General features: G+C 36.6%; 2 protein-coding genes across 2 annotated transcripts; both read left to right on the top strand.

Annotated features, from left to right (window-relative positions):
- The first annotated feature begins 6443 nt into the window (after positions 1–6443).
- Positions 6444–7334, top strand: LOC106383198 (glutathione S-transferase T3-like). The gene has a single exon (XM_013823326.2). The coding sequence runs from the start codon at positions 6444–6446 to the stop codon at positions 7332–7334; it is 891 nt and encodes a 296-aa protein (XP_013678780.2).
- Positions 7335–12021: 4687 nt separating this feature from the next.
- LOC106403145 lies at positions 12022–16500 on the top strand. The gene is made up of 5 exons (XM_013843988.3): positions 12022–14728; positions 14827–15358; positions 15432–15531; positions 15619–16008; positions 16088–16500. The coding sequence occupies exons 1-5, from the start codon at positions 12607–12609 to the stop codon at positions 16292–16294; spliced, it is 3351 nt and encodes a 1116-aa protein (XP_013699442.2). The 5' UTR covers positions 12022–12606; the 3' UTR covers positions 16295–16500.
- The last annotated feature ends 264 nt before the right edge of the window (positions 16501–16764 follow it).

Below are 16764 nucleotides of genomic sequence, written 5' to 3'. Positions count from 1 at the left end.
ATAGAGTAGTATAGAGTGTCATGCGGGCAGGCTGGGCTAGAACCACTTCACTGAGTAACTTGTTGCTCACCCCTCCATTTCCATTTTTCCCTGTGCGCAGGACTGTAAGTAAAAGTATATGGATGTGGGTGTGACGGTATTTCAAAGAAGGTTATGCGCTCGTCTCTCGGGACCAGTAACGGGACACGTAGGGTTGTCTAAATGAGTAGACACGTGTCCATAACGTCCCTTCGATAACCCCGGTCGGACGCCGGGGGATCGGGCCGTTACATAAACTCAAAGCTAAAGTTGTAATAACTTTGTTGGGAAGGATATGCAGGATAAGTGTCCCATGTGTCTTATCCCCTGCACCAATTCAAGGCTTTAAATCTGTTTGTTGTCTCTCAAATGTGAGATTTAAATGGTCACATAAAGTTCAAATTCTGTCAAATTAACAATGAAGAAACTGAAAAATATATGTGTCTATATTTTTTTATTTTTTTTTGAACACCAAATATATGTCTGTATAAAGAGATGTTATATGTGTCAAAATATTGCAATTTATTCCTAACTAAAAAACGGAATCGAGAAGTAATAAAAGAACGCAATTGGTGTAATTTTAGGAAATAAGGATTGATCTTAAAGTGTAAAGAAGCAAACAGTGTGTAGGTACCTTTCAAAGTTGAAGTCAGATTCATTGGAGTATAGTGTGATATGTGTCAAAAAATCATGGATTGATAGGTTGAAAAGTCGGTCATCTTTTCTGGTACATCAAATATTGTTTTGAAAATTTTATTTTGTACATTTCGTTGATAGAATAACAAATGGAAATGAATAGCGCAATATTCCATTTAGTTGATTATACTTTATGAAAACATATAATATAGTGTTGTAGAACCAAAATGAACGCTGCTCAGTTACTAGCTTCGATCGTTTCGTACGTAGCATTGTTGTTCATACTACTCATTTTTCTATTACTATTTTTTGTCAAAAGGGTTTTCATAAAATTAAAAATATTGTTTACACAGTAGCAAGCAAGGACCCATTTTAAACAATGAAATTATATAAAAAAGATCATCAAACTAATAGAAAAGAGTTTCAAAAAAAACTAATAGAAAAGAGCTTTTCAACAAAAAAAAAGTAATAGAAAAGAAAGCAAATGGAGGGTGGAAAACGGACTTTGATGCAGAGCTAAACCAGAGCTATTGTTGTTCTTTTTTATGTGTAGGATATATACTAATCATTTGTAACACAGGCCTACTTTTTTTTGTTATACGTTATACGAACCATGAAAACTAGTCGGAGTCGCCCCAGTCAAAATGCAGTTTGATCAGACAAGTGTGGAAAGGTCACTTTCACTTTAAATAACCAGTCTGATACTGGTTTCGACGTCGGTCTGGTAATCGTTTTGTTGTGTTGATAGCTCAGCCGAGCCTAATATGTGGATACCCTTTTCAAAATTTTATTAAAACATATATGTGTATATATATATATATTTAAAAATATTGTATAAACTTACACAATCTTACATTATATTCATTTATAACTTATTTATTATTTTAAATACTATATATTTACCAGAGGGAATAAAACAAAATTAATATATGCATGATTCCTAAAACTAATATTCCAGAAACTTTATCAGAATACAGACCTATTGCTTTGTGCAGTGTCTTCAAAAAAATCATCAGTAAGATTTTGGTAAATCGGTTAAATTCTTCGTAAGATAAATTGTTTCTGATTCACATGCTGTATTTATCCGGGGAGGTTAGCTTCAGATAATATTATGATCCCACATGAACTTACGCATTCCATGAAATCAATGAGACGTGTTTCTCAAAATTATATGACTGTGAAGACAGATATCTCTAAAGCTTATGAAGGAGTCGAATGGATATTCATGGAAAAAACTATGAGAAACTTTGGTTTTTCCGAAACTTGGATTCTTTGGGTAATGGCATTGGTTTCTACTGTCAAATACTCAGTATTAATTAAAAGAGTACAAGTATACAACAAGGATCAATCATCCCACACATGGAGCTACGACAAGAAAATCCTCTTTCACTTTATTTATATATATTGTGTGCGGATATACTCAGTCACCTTATAGATGTTTAGGTTCGAAGAAAGAAAATAAATGACATTAGAGTGGGCAACGGAGTCCCCGCTATAACCCATATTATTCTTGGGAAAATTGTTTTTTTAGAGAAAAAAAATGATAACCATGTCCCTTTAGACTAATCTCTTATACTTTATGTCCTATTAAGCTAAATATTTTCAAAATGGCAATAATGTCCTTAAAATTGTAATTTTTAAATATAATAAATAATTGGTTCGATCAAGCGGAATCAATCGATCCAAAATTACAAGGTCAAACGGATCGATCGATCCTGGTCATTATGCAGAACAAAACAAATGCGGGGCATATACTGATCAACATGGTCAATTTCACTCGATCGGCAAAGGTCGATTTCATACAGATCAACCGATAATCGACCGATCTCGAATTATAGACCGATCGATCCGTAGAAGTATAGATATGAATCATGGTAGAAATAATGTGAAATTTTTGTGAAAATTTTGTGAACAATCAATGAAATATAGAAGACGGCTTGAGAAGAAGGTTACCACCTTTTTTTGTTTTTTTTTGTTTTTGTTTTTAAAAAATCGATTCTTTCAAAATATGAAAGTGAATATACCCAAATATTTTGTTTCCATATTTTTAGGAACTGATTTCTTATCCGTATAATACAACTAATATGTAGAAATCGGTTTCTACAGGTTTTAGAATTATAGTAATGTGTAGATTTTGATTTCTACATGTTTTAGATTTACAGTAAATCTGTAGAACTCGGTTTCTACGTGTTTTAGATTTATATTAATGTGTAGGTTTTGATTTCTAAAGATTTTAGATCGGTAGGTTAAACGCGGAATGTGTATTCTAAATATTTTTAGAATACTTTTATTTACGTAGATCACGTATTCTAAACATTGTAGATTCAATGAAAAAAATGGATTTCGTTTTCTACTTTGTAGAATGTCATTTCTACTTCGTAGAATGTCATTTCTACTTTATTTAGATTATAATCTGAAAATTATGATTTAAACATTTTTAGAACTGAAAAAATACGACTAAGTTCATATAAGTATTTTATCAATAGTTACTATTTTTCCATTTTTTTTTTGTAAAACTTTTTATTAAATTTATTTTCAAAAATATTAAATGGTATTATAGGCAAAAATAACACAAAATAGATATTAGTCTAAAAGGACATATTTATCATTTTTTTGCTGTAAAAAGACAATTTTCCCTTTATTCTTTGCCAATGATTTCACTATTTTTTTTGTATTGCCAATAAAAAAATTGCTAAGCACTAAAGAAGTGTTCGATCTTTATGAACAATGCTCTGGTCAGAAAATAAATTAGGAGAAATTAATTACTATTTTTGGTTCACGGATTGATGGAACCAAGCAGGAAGTTATAAAAAATATTGGGGAAATTGTTTTTTTAGGGCTCTAAATGATAACTATGTCATTTTAGACTAATATATATATTGTGTCATTTTTGTCTATAATACACTTTAATATTTTTAAAAATAAATTTAATAAATAGTTTTACAAACAAAAAAAATTGAAAAAATAGTAATTATTGATAAAATACCTATATGAATTTAGTGGTATTTTTTCAGTTTTAAAAATGTTTAAATCATAATTTTCAGATTCTGTTCTACATAAAGTAGAAATGACATTCTACGAAGTAGAAATGGCATTCTACAAAGTAGAAAACGAAATTCATTTTTTTCATTAAATCTACAATGTTTAGAATACGTGATCTACGTAAATAAAAGTATTCTAAAAATATTTAGAATACACATTCCGCGCTTAACCTACCGATCTAAAATCTTTAGAAATGAAAATCGGCACATTAATATAAATCTAAAACACGTAGAAACCGACTTCTACAAATTTACTGTAAATCTAAAACATGTAGAAATCAAAATCTACACATTACTATAATTCTAAAAACCTGTAGAAACCGATTTCTACATATTAGCTATATTCTACGGATAAGAAATCAGTTCCTAAAAATATGCAAACAAAATATTTGGGAATATTCACTTTCATATTTTGAAAAAATTGATTTTTTTTCTAAAAACAAAAAAAACGTGTAACCTTATTTTCACGCCGTCTTCTATATTCCATTGATTATTCACAAATTTTTCACAAAAATTTCACATTATTTCTATTATGATTCATATCTATGCGTCATGTGGTGTATGAAATCGACCTTTGCCAATCGAATGAAATGGACCAGGTCGATCAGTATATGCTCCACGTTTTTTTTTGTTCCGCATAATGATCAGGATCGATCGATCCGACCTTGTAATTTCGGATCGATCGATTCCGCTTGATCGAACCCAATATTTATTATATTTTAAAATTACAATTTTAAGGGTATTATTGCTATTTTGAAAATAATTAGCTTAATAGGACATAAAATATATGAGATTAGTCTAAAGAGACATATTTATCATTTATTCTCTAAAAAACAATTTTTCCCAAAAATATTTTAGGCATCTTTAAACAAGGAAATGTTTACTGCTTTTATCCAGCGTGTTAAACAGAAAACCTCTCATTGGAGTTTTCGATTTTTGTCCCAAGCAGGAAAAAGGTGATGATAAATCAAAGGCGATTGCAACTCTAGTTTATTCAGTGTCGTGTTTTAAATTAGTCAAGTCAAAGATAGAAGGGATATTGATGTGATTCTGATGGGAAAAAGAACGACCAACAACGAGGTCTTCCTTAGGTAGCTTGGAAAAAAACTACAATTCTCTAAACAAGCATGGAGACTTAATACCAAACCGGATTGTTTGTTTTCACGCCTTTTTAAGGCTCCCTATTTTTGGAATACCCACATTTTTGAGGTCGAACCAAGAAGATATCAATCTTACGGATGATCCTCTATACTTGCTGGCATCTTAGACCACCTCTATCAAGAAGCTCCTATATGGGTTCTTAAACAAAAGTGAAAAAAAAAATAAAAAAACCCAAAATAAAGAAGAACCGGTGCTTACTTTGGGCTTTTTAGACCATGATCAACGGGGTTGCTTATTAGGGGGTCTTAGTTTAATTAGGATTTAAATTAAAAGGAAAATGGGTTAAATTTCTTAATCAGGAGTTAAAAGAACCGGGTCTTATGGGACACGTGTTGTGTGATGCTTCTCTCTCTCTCTCTTTCGACAAAACAAGTGTCTCTCTCTTTCGAGAAAAGAACACGGCGACTCTCTCCCTCTCGCATACGAAATCGCGTCTCTCTAGCTTTCCTCGTCGAATCCGCCGGAGAATCACGAAGTCTCAACGATCGGTTCGGCGTCTTTGTCGGAGGAGTCATCGATTCTCTCGATTCGATCGACGACTCGGCGTCTCTCAATCTCTCCTCGTCGAATCCGCTGGTCTTTCTCGAAGTCGCAACGATCGGTTCGGCGTCTGTGTCAGAGGATCTCGTGTAGATCGACATCTCCGCGTCTCTCTTGCTCTCCTCCACCTCTCCGAGTCTGATTCTGCATCTCTCCTCGGCGAAGAATCGAGGCGTCTCTCTCGGTGTCTCGACGGCTCTCCCCGAAGGCTTTCCTCGACGGTGGAAATTCTCTATCTCTCTCTCCCCAACGGCTCTCCTCGACGGCTCTCCTCGAAAGGTTAAAGCTATGAACTTTAATGTCTCAATCTCTCAATTGTTGCATGTCTTAGATTGTCTGTCTTTCTTAGTTATTTTGATTTGTTAGCTTCATATGATCTGTCTCTTCTGTTTCTTTATGTCTCGTGATTAATAATTTGGTCACCTCTGATCCATTTTTCATTTGGTTATTTTCTATGTGTGTCGAGATGGTTCGGATCAAGAGACAACGGATCAGCAGACATCAACCTTTGTCTAAGATGGTTTGGATCAAGATGGTGCGGATCAAGAGACATCAAGCTTCGTCTAAGATGGTTCATATCAAGATGGTGCGGGTCAACAGACATCAACGCTCGACTACTATTTCATAGAGGTACATTTTCTATCTTTTATAACTTAGATAGATTGAAAGGTTGATAAATATTTAGTTAGGCTCTGTATGATATTGATTTCGACTGTGTTCTGAACCGAATTGATTGTGCCTTTGGTTTGATAGATTGTGGTAATTAATGTAGTGGTTAGTGATATATTGAACACTGTCTTAGGTAATAAATAAATGTAAGAAGTTAGATAGAAATCAAAGTTGAAGTTCGAGCTCAAACTTAATGTGTTAGATAAATGTCTTCTCGAAATGGTTGGATGTTATGCACGCTTTCATCAATGGTGATCAATGCTCTTTTCCTTCTTTCCTCCTTCTCTTCTATAAGAAAATATCATTCTTCTCTTCCTTCTATCTAAAACCAATTTCGAAACTTCTTGCTTCTTTTCTTCTTTCCTCCTTCTCTTCTATATGGATTCCAATTCATATACGCCTTGCTCAAACTTTGTTGACCTGCTGAATAGTCAGCAAGACACTGTCTTTGGATTTGTTCAAGACAGTGTCGAAGTTTCTTCCTCCCAATTCCCTGGCTTTAGCAGTCAAGCAACACAAGATGAGACCCCTGCAGAGCGGAAGGAAAGGAGGACATGGACGCCTATAGATGACGTAGCTCTCATCAGCGCTTGGTTAAATACAAGCAAAGATCCAATTGTAGCTAATGAGCAACGAGCTGGTGCGTTTTGGAAGAGGATAGCTGCCTACTTCGCGGCAAGTCCCAAGGTGGCAGGTTCTGAACCGCGAGAGTCTGATCATTGTAAGCAGCATTGGCAGAAGATCAACGACCAAGTGAACAAGTTTTGTGGGGCGTTTGAAGCTGCAAGTAGGGAGAAGAGGAGCGGCCAGAATGAAAATGATGTTCTGAAACTTGCGCATGAGATCTTCTACAACAACCACAAAAATAAGTTCACACTAGAGCATGCATGGAAGGAGTTGAGGAATGATCAGAAATGGTGTGAGTTGTCTACTTCTAAAACCGAAGGCAGTTCTAAAAGAAGGAAGCTTGATGACAGTGCACAATCCTCAAGCTCTCACGCATTTGAAACCACCACTGGTGATGATGAGCAAGCTACCAACCGACCACCGGGTGTTAAGGCTTCAAAGGACTGTGGTAAGAAGCCGCAGGCAGATGGTAAGGAGGTCAATGAGTTGCAGATTTTGTGGAACATCAAGAAGGAGGACTTCGCTGTCAAAGAGAGGGTCTCGAGGATGAGGCTACTTGACTCTTTAATCGCTAAACAAGAGCTAGCTGACTATGAAGAAGATCTGAAGAAGAAGCTCATTACTGAGTTGTTCTCTAATTAGTTCTAGTATAAGAAGCAGTTTCGGGTTTATTTTAATTAAGTTGTTGATGTGTGCTTGTGTGTTCTTTGTTGTTTGTTCTTGTCATGATCATGTTTTTGTTTCCCTGTTTTGAATAATAAAAATGTTTGTGTTGTTCTTCTCATGCTCGTGTCTCTGTTTTAATTAATGTTGTTGTTTGTTATAGCCTTGTTAACTCATTCTTGAATTAAAATTGTTGTTTGTTATTGCAGGTCAAACACGTGTGGATCATATGTTGTCTTGTGGTGTGTATTATTGAAGCAGAAGCTGTCTGTTGGGTCCACGGTGTTGTATGTTTGTGTCACATGTTTGTGTATTTGTTGTATGTTTGTGTCACGGTTTTGTATTTAAAGATTTGTTGTTCAAATATTGTATGATCTCTTTTGTTATTTAAAGCTACACACGTTCCATATGATGTCTCCATTCCAAACTTCTCGTTCTTCCTCCAAACATCTTTTCCATTCCAAACTTCTCGTTCTTCCTCCAAACATCTTTATGGCTTCTTCTTCTCACGAAGTCTTTGACGAACTAGAAGATGATACTTTTGATCAACACTTTGATCAATATTTGATCAAATGTTCGACAATGTTTTAAATGTAATTGGTGACCAACAAGAAGAAAGGAGAAGAAGGAAAAAAAGAGTTTATATCGAAAGGAATCGTGAAGCCGGCAATATTCGTTTGTGGAATGATTATTTCAGTGAAACTCCGACATATCCTGATAATCTATTCCGCCGACGATTTAGAATGAACAAGCCGTTGTTCATGAAAATTGTTGATCGACTCTCCAATGAAATGGAATTCTTTCAACAAAAACAAAATGGTCTCGGAAGGCTTGGTCTCTCTACACTTCAAAAATGTACATCAACTATTCGTGTCTTGGCATATGGTCATGCGGCTGATGCGGTTGACGAATACCTCCGGCTCGGTTCAACTAATACTCGGTCGTGTTTGGAAAATTTTGTCGAAGGAATTATCAATTTTTTCGGCAATGAGTACCTAAGAAGACCAACACCAGCTGATCTTCAACGCCTATTTGATATTGGAGCATCGTGGATTTCTCGGGATGATAGGAAGCATCGAATGTATGCATTGAGAGTGAAAGAATTGTCCTACCGCTTGGAAATGTCAATATTCACGTGGTTCGGGAAAACCCACGATCGTTTTAGAAGCGGTTGCTTCGTATGATCTATGGATATGGCATGCGTTTTTTGGACCTCCAGGTACCTTAAATGATATCAATATTCTTGATCGCTCACCTGTTTTTGATGACATAATAAAAGGTCAAGCTCGGCAATTCACCTAATCTGTCAACAGGAGAGAGTATCATTTGGCTTACTATCTCACTGATGGTATTTATCCGAAATGGGCTACTTTTATCCAATCTATTCCAATTCCACAAGGACCGAAAGCAGTTTTATTTGCTCAACATCAAGAAGCTGTCCGAAAAGATGTCGAGCGTGCTTTTGGAGTCTTGCAAGCTCGTTTTGCCATTGTTAAAAATCCATCACTTTTTTGGGATAAAGTCAAAATTAGAAAGATAATGTGAGCATGTATCATACTCCATAATATGATAGTAGAAGACGAACGAGATGGATACACTCAATATGATGTTTCAGAGTTCCATCAAGAACACAACGGGAGTTCACATGTTGATCTCACGTATTCTACAGATACTCCTACAAATATCGCCAATATGATGGGTGTTCGAACTCGAATCTGTGATAGAAAAATACATCAACAACTGAAAGCTGACTTGGTTGAACACATATGGCGTAAATTCGGACGTGATGAGGAAAACAACTGAGTTCAGATGCTTCTTTCAAATTATTCTCGTTTATTTTACTAATCTATGTTTTAATATTTTTTTTTATATCTATGTTTAAAATGTTTTCTTGTAATATGTTTTATTTAATAAATAAATGTTTATCTTAAATAAAAATTATCTTTAATATTTTTTTTTTTTTAAGAATCTCAAATTAAGAACCTTCCAATGGAGGAGTTAAAACGAAGAGGTTCTTTTTAAAAAATTCTTAAACTAAATCTATTACTTTAAAATGAATTAAGAACCCATTAGAGGATCTATGGTTAATCTTGCTCTTAGAAGTGGTAAGAGACCCTTACGTGGCGGCTGCTTATTGGCTTGTTCCTTTCACACGAAGGGGAAAAAAATTCGTCGGCGAAGGAGCTGCTCATTTCAAGCAAGGCCTCGGCTTCTCCTCTGGTTCCGACGCCGTTCCGGAGAGAGGCTCGAGCGATCGGTGACGTTATCGGAGTAGAGAGAGTGATGAGAGAGATAGAAGCCATAGAAGGAGAAGCAGGAGTGCAGAGAGGCGTAGTAGTGTGTATGGGGATAGAGAGAGACGTAGGCATAGGAGCAGGCCGGGCTCAAATATGTGATGGACCCTGTGCATAATGGACCAAATTATGCATTGTCGTAATATTTTGAGGGCTCTTTTTTCCACAAAAATGGACACTAAGGGTGACCAAGGAACGAAGGGGAATACTGAATTCCTTATCATTCCCAAAAAAATCATCATTCACAAGGAATAATTTTTCCTTTTTGTTCCTCTCCATTCTTTTTTTTGTAGAGAAATATAGAATAAAAACATTTCTTCTTAAATTTGATAAGGAACAAGCATTCCTTTTCATTCCTGCAATTTTATTCCTATGCGTTCTTTTCCTATTCGTTACTCGTGTTCCCGAAAAGGTCACCAGTCGGAGCCTAAATATAAAGAAATTTTCGGTCAAAAAAATGGACCCTGTGCTTTTGCTCCTCTAGCACATGCCAAGAGCCGCCCCTGCATAGGAGCAGGAGCAGGAGTAGGAGTTCTTCACCAAGGAGGGAACGGAGGAGGAGCGAAGATGACAGAAGAGGAAAGAGGAGAGGAGATGTGAAGGAGAAGAAGAAGATTGATTACTCGCGCTTAATCAAAGGCTACGATGATATGGTATTATACTCTCATTAGCCTTTTGTTTATTCTTGCTATGTTCACAAGATTCAGCTTTCTCATTAGAGTTTGAGACATTTAGCTTTATATCATCCTTGTAATTGAGCTCTCTATTTGTTTATGGATTTGGATTCTGTGTTTTTCTTTACGTGGCTTTGTGATAGTCATTTACGTTGATTTTCTAAGGGCTTGTTGTGTTGCTTTCTTGAACAGTCAGCTGCTGAAAAAATGAAGGCCTGGATGAAGCTTCAGCTTCATGAAACTAGTAAGTTACTCGGTCCCATTATACCAGTAAGGGTGAAGGATGGGAACAATTGAGTTCGACAAAGATGTTCCACTTGATGATGAGGAAGTAGAAGAAGGTCAGTATCCTGTGAGATTTGACTTTATGAGATGATTCATGGTTTGAGGAAGTAGAAGAAGATTTTCTCTCTTCTTTTGTCTCTGTTTCTCTTTTATTGCAGTGTGGTTTTAACTTTATGAGATTTGATTGATTCCGATATTTGATTTGTCCGATGATTGTAATAGGGCAAAAGGTGTTTGGAGAAATGACTCTTTGATGTTTCGATGAGATGGTTGCTAGAGGGATCCCTCCTGATCTGTTCGTTTATAACTCTTTGATTTGATGGACTGTGCAAAGAAGGAATGTGGGAGGATGTTGGAGAGATGGTGAATGAGATGGTGAGGAGAGGGATATCGCCGGATGTTTGCACTTACAACACTTTGATTAGTCGTATTTGTAAAGATAAGGAGCTGAGTGAAGCGATGGATGTGTATGGCTCTATGATTAATAAAGGTCCGGAGCCTAACTTACAAACGTAAACTCGCTGTTGGATGGTCTGTTCACAGGGAGTAGGCTTTACATACGTAGCTGGTTGATGTGTGGCCAAGCTATGTAAGTGTGTCTCGTTTTGTTTCTTTATAAGTTGAAAAAAATTTGTTGCTCTTACCATTTTGTTTCTCTCCCGATTGTATACTCTCTACCATTTCATTAAGAAGAACAAGTGCTGAGTTATTTTGTTGCTCTTACCATTTTGCTTCTCTTACCATTTCCTTATTAAAGATTTTGTATTGTTTTTAACATTCAGTTTTTTTTCGTTTACGATTTGTATTTGTATTTTTAGTATGTTATTATGTTTTTTTTAAAAAAAATTTATGTTTTTTCGAAATCCAATCATTCAACTTAAAAAAAAAAATTAAGAATCTCAATGAGGTTCTCCCATTGGACGATGAAAAATTAATTAGACTAACAAAGGTTCTAAACCTTTTAAATCACTACATTTATTACTAAATTATTGATTAGAGCTTATTATGGGTTCTTAGCAATGGACTTGCTCTTAGTTCTCAAAAAGGATATCTGTTTATCATTGGAGATGGTTCAAATGTTCAAGTTGCTACCAATAATTGTTTGCCCACACACCCACTGCGACCTCCTTCTACAAATGTATCTTCTGCTATGTGTGTCAATGAATTTATAACAAGTACTCCATATTGACGATGGAAAATGATGCTATTTCCACTGTTATTGATGATGTTGATCATGATTTTAAAAATTCATTTAAGTCAAACCATGACTTCAGATCGTCTAGTGAAATTATACCAAGGATGGAAAATATTCACTTCTTCAGGCTATTGGTTTTTACGACATAATCCAGATTTTGAAAAAGTTGGTCCTTCATATCCCCATGGTGATCCCCTCTTCAAAGCCAAAATTTGGCGATTAAATATTATCACTACAAGAAAACACGGACAATACTGACGGAAAAACCGACCGAAAAAAATCTGTCAGGATTTTCCAACGGAATTCCGACGAAAACTTGTCGGAAATATATTTCGGTAAATTCGTCGGAACTGCGTCGGAAAATCCTGACAGAATACATTCGTCGGTATTTCGTCATACGATCCCGACAGAAAACCGACAAAAAACTGACAAATATATGACCGTTGCAAAAAATTGACACATACCGACGAAATACCGACGGCATACCGACCATGAAAGAATTCGGTCATAATTCCGTCGGTTTTTCCGACGGAATACCGACGGATTGAACAGCCGTTATACTTCCCGACTGAAAACCGACGAATTTGCAGCCGTTGCACTTCCCGACGAAATACCGACGGATTATGTAGCCGTTAGTATCCGTTTAAATTACCGACGGAACGCCGACGGGTTTAGGACGTTAATTTAGCCGTTATGATTCCCGACGGAATACCGACGAATATTTTCCGTCGGAAAGATTTCCAATTCATTATAAATACGACCTCTCCTTCATTCATTGAAATCACAACAAAACAATATAAATTATGGGTACTCCTTATAATTTCCGTTCTTGGTTAGATCAACCTCATATGGATCCAAATACAAATTTACTTACGGAGGAATACGCACGTGGTATTCAAGAATTCATGGGGGTGGTTCAAAGTCAACCGGAAGCAAGAACAAGTAAGTATTTATTATGTCCATGTTCTACTTGTAAGAATAATATCCGTGTCAAAAAAATGGAAGTATGGAGTCATTTATATTTGAAAGGATTTACACGTGGTTATAAGATTTGGTATCTTCATGGAGAAAGATTTGAGTATGGTAGTAGTAGCGAACCTCAAACTGCCGATAGGTTAGATGAACCTACCACGGATGTAGATTTTGGGATAGGGACTGTTCAGATGGTATATGATGCATATGGAGAAAATTTACCGTCGGGTGAAGAGGAAGGAGATAGACAAGAACAACCCAATGTAGAAAATTTCCCATGTGAAGAGGAAGGCGAACGAGAACAACCCAATCTAGAAGCCAGAAGATTTTTTGAAATGTTAGATGCAGCTAAGCAGCCATTGTATCAAGGATGTAAAGATGGGCATTCACCTTTATCATCCGCAAGTCGATTGATGGCGCTAAAGACTGACTATAATTTGGCTGAAGAATGTGTGGATGCGATTGCAGATTTTGTTAAAGATGTTCTTCCTGAAGATAATCTTGCACCTGGCTCATATTATGAGGTACAAAAATTGGTCGCTGGTCTTGGCTTACCATATCAGGTGATAGATGTATGCATCGATAACTGCATGATTTACTGGAGAGCAGATGAGAACAGGGAGAGATGTAAATTCTGTCGGAAACCTCGTTATCAGGATACGACTGGAAGAGTTCCGGTGCCATACAAACGAATGTGGTATTTGCCGTTGACTGAAAGATTAAAGAGGTTATATCAGTCTGAACGAACAGCAGAACCAATGAGATGGCATGCTGAGCACTTAACAAATGGTGAGATAACACATCCTTCCGATGCAGAGGCGTGGAAGCATTTTCAATCAACATATCCAGAATTTGCATCTGAGGTAAGAAATGTGTATCTTGCATTATGCACAGATGGTTTCAGTCCATTTGGAAAGCATGGAAGACAATATTCATTGTGGCCGGTAATCTTGACACCTTACAACTTACCACCACATTTGTGTATGCGACGGGAGTTTTTGTTCCTCTCAATTCTCGTTCCCGGGCCAGATCATCCTAAGAGATCACTGGATGTGTTTCTTCAGCCATTGATATATGAGCTGCAATTATTATGGGAGCACGGTGTTCATACATACGATGTTTCGCGGAAAGAGAATTTTCAGATGCGAGCAGTACTTATGTGGACAATAAGTGATTTTCCAGCATATGGTATGTTATCTGGATGGACCACGCATGGGAGGCTATCATGTCCTTATTGCCAAGACAACACAGATGCTTTCCAACTAAAAAATGGTCGGAAATCGTGTTGGTTTGACTGTCACAGGAGATTTCTACCACACGATCATCCATATCGTAAGAGTAAGACATTGTTTACAAAGAACAAGAGGGTGTTTGACAGTCCACCTGAAGAAGTAAGTGGCAAAAAGTTGAAGGAACAATTAAGAGATTTTGGTGCAGATAGAACGGCAGACGTGGGTGGAAACGGACATGAACCGATTTATGGTGTAGGGGAAAATCATAATTGGCATAAGAAGAGTATCTTCTGGGATTTGCCCTATTGGGAGACTCATTTGTTGCGGCACTGTTTAGATGTCATGCATATTGAGAAGAACTTTTTCGACAATTTGATGAACACCATCCTTGATGTCCAAGGCAAGACGAAGGATAACTTGAAGTCAAGACTGGATTTGGTTGATATTTGTGCTCGTCCCGAACTTCATGTTGATGAGCACGGTAAAGGTCCTATTCCCATATATCGACTGGATGCAACTGCAAAAGAAGAGTTTTTTGATTGGATAACACACAGTGTTAAATTTCCAGACGGTTATGCATCAAGTTTGCGTAATTGTGTTGACAAAAGTGAAGGGAAGTTTACTGGCTTGAAGAGCCATGATTGTCATGTAATGATGCAGCGCCTCCTTCCTTTTGCGTTTTCCGCACTATTGCCACGAAATGTCCACGAAGCAATCGCAGGTACTTTAAAATTTAACATAGTTAAATTAATTGTCATATTATTTTTTAATGCTTATATATATATATGCTTATGGAATTTGTTTTCTTCGTGTATGTAGGGATAAGTGCTTTCTTCCGTGATTTATGCTCGAGATCACTCACATCAGATGGTATCCGCAATTTGGAAGTTAAAATACCGGTGATCCTATGCAACCTCGAGAAGATATTTCCTCCATCATTTTTTGATGTTATGGAGCATCTTGCTATTCATCTTGCGAGAGAAGCGGCACTCGGTGGTCCCGTGCAGTACAGGTGGATGTATTTGTACGAACGGTTTATGTTTCATCTGAAGAAGAAGGTCAAGAATTTAAGCAAGGTGGAGGGATCAATAGTGGCTCAGTGCATCAATGAGGAAACCTCAAACTTTGCTGAATACTACTTTCCATCAGAAGTTCGAACAAAAAGTCGAAGACCTGCACGGCATGATGATAGAGGTGAAAGGGCAACTTATTATGTTTATGTGCCAAACATGTTTACACAAATTGGACGACATAGTGGAAAGTCAACGGACCGGATACTTACCGTAGCTGAGCATGCTCATTTGCACACATATTTGCTTACAAACTGCGAAGACATTCTTGAATATGAGAGGTACATAGATTTAAAAATATGAATTATTTGCAATATTTTTGAAACATATCTAACATTTTTGTGTTTTTTACAGTATTTACTTGGCAGAGATGCGCTTAAAGTACCCGGATGCGACAGAAGAACAACTCGAACAACTCAAGCAAAACAACTTTGCAACATGGCTTTCTGATTATGTAAGTGTCTAATCAGTAATTAGTGGTAACTAACCGTTTTACTTATTATCTTTTAATGAACGAAAACATTTTTTTTTGTTTTTATAGGTAAGCCATTGTTTAGCTATTGGGCACCCACCTAAAGATTGGTTACGTGAGATAGTTTGTGGTCCAAAGTTTGTTGCAAAGTCATATCCGAGATATTGCACACGAGGATATGCATTCAGAGTTCTTAAGGAAAATACTGTAAGGAGAACAATTGATTGTGGGGTTTCTTCGTCATCCGGAGACGATGTCTACTACGGTAACGTACGCGAGATTTTGGAAATTCAGTACCCGGGAATGATTGGCATGAGATGTATTGTCTTCAACTGTGAGTGGTACGACAACGTTGTTGGTCGCGGAGTAAGCACTGACGCATTCGGTGTTACATCTGTACATTCGCGACGACGACTGGATTTTTACGATCCATTCATTCTTGCTTCACAAGCTGACCAGGTATGTATGTTGAAATATATTTTCCATCGGAAGTAATCATATATAATTACTTCGACTTATATAATTTATAATTTTTCAGGTTTGCTATATTCGTTATCCGCGGATTAGGCAAAGGAACGATCCTTGGATCGTTGTCATGTCAATAAATCCCAGAAGCCGAGTACAAGGAGTATTTGATCCACTACAACAACAATTAACCGAAGAGGACGGCGAGATTGGAGAGTTTGACGAAGACAATTCAGATTCATCATGTTCATCATCAGATAATTCCTCAGATGGAGAGTAGATACTCTTTTATGAATGTATATGCAAATTACTTTTAAACATTGTAGATTTCTTCTAAAAACAAATTATGGGTTTGAAACGTTGTATACTTTTAAATTACAAAAAATAAATTAGATTTGTTGATTCTAAAATCGAACGGTTTTGATTGATTGATTATATACGGTTTTGATTGAATGGTTATATATATGTCATGTTCAAAGTTAAAAAAAAAATCAAACTGAAACTCTAAATTGATAATGTCCGTCGGTATTCCGTCGGTATTTACCGATGCATTTCCGACGAAACCCTAGAATTTGAGGGTTTCGTCGGAAATGCATCGGTAAATACCGACGGAATACCGATGAACCCCTCAAATTCTAGGGGTTCGTCGGTATTCCGTCGGTATTTACCGACGCATTTCCGACGAACCCCTCAAATCCTAGGGGTTCGTCGGAAATGCGTCGGTATATACCGACAGAATACCGACGGACA

This window comes from Brassica napus, chromosome C9 (assembly GCF_020379485.1).
Source record: "Brassica napus cultivar Da-Ae chromosome C9, Da-Ae, whole genome shotgun sequence".
NCBI lineage: Eukaryota > Viridiplantae > Streptophyta > Magnoliopsida > Brassicales > Brassicaceae > Brassica > Brassica napus.
Note: the sequence above shows the minus strand (reverse complement) of the source record. Positions and strands in the feature narration are given on the sequence as shown.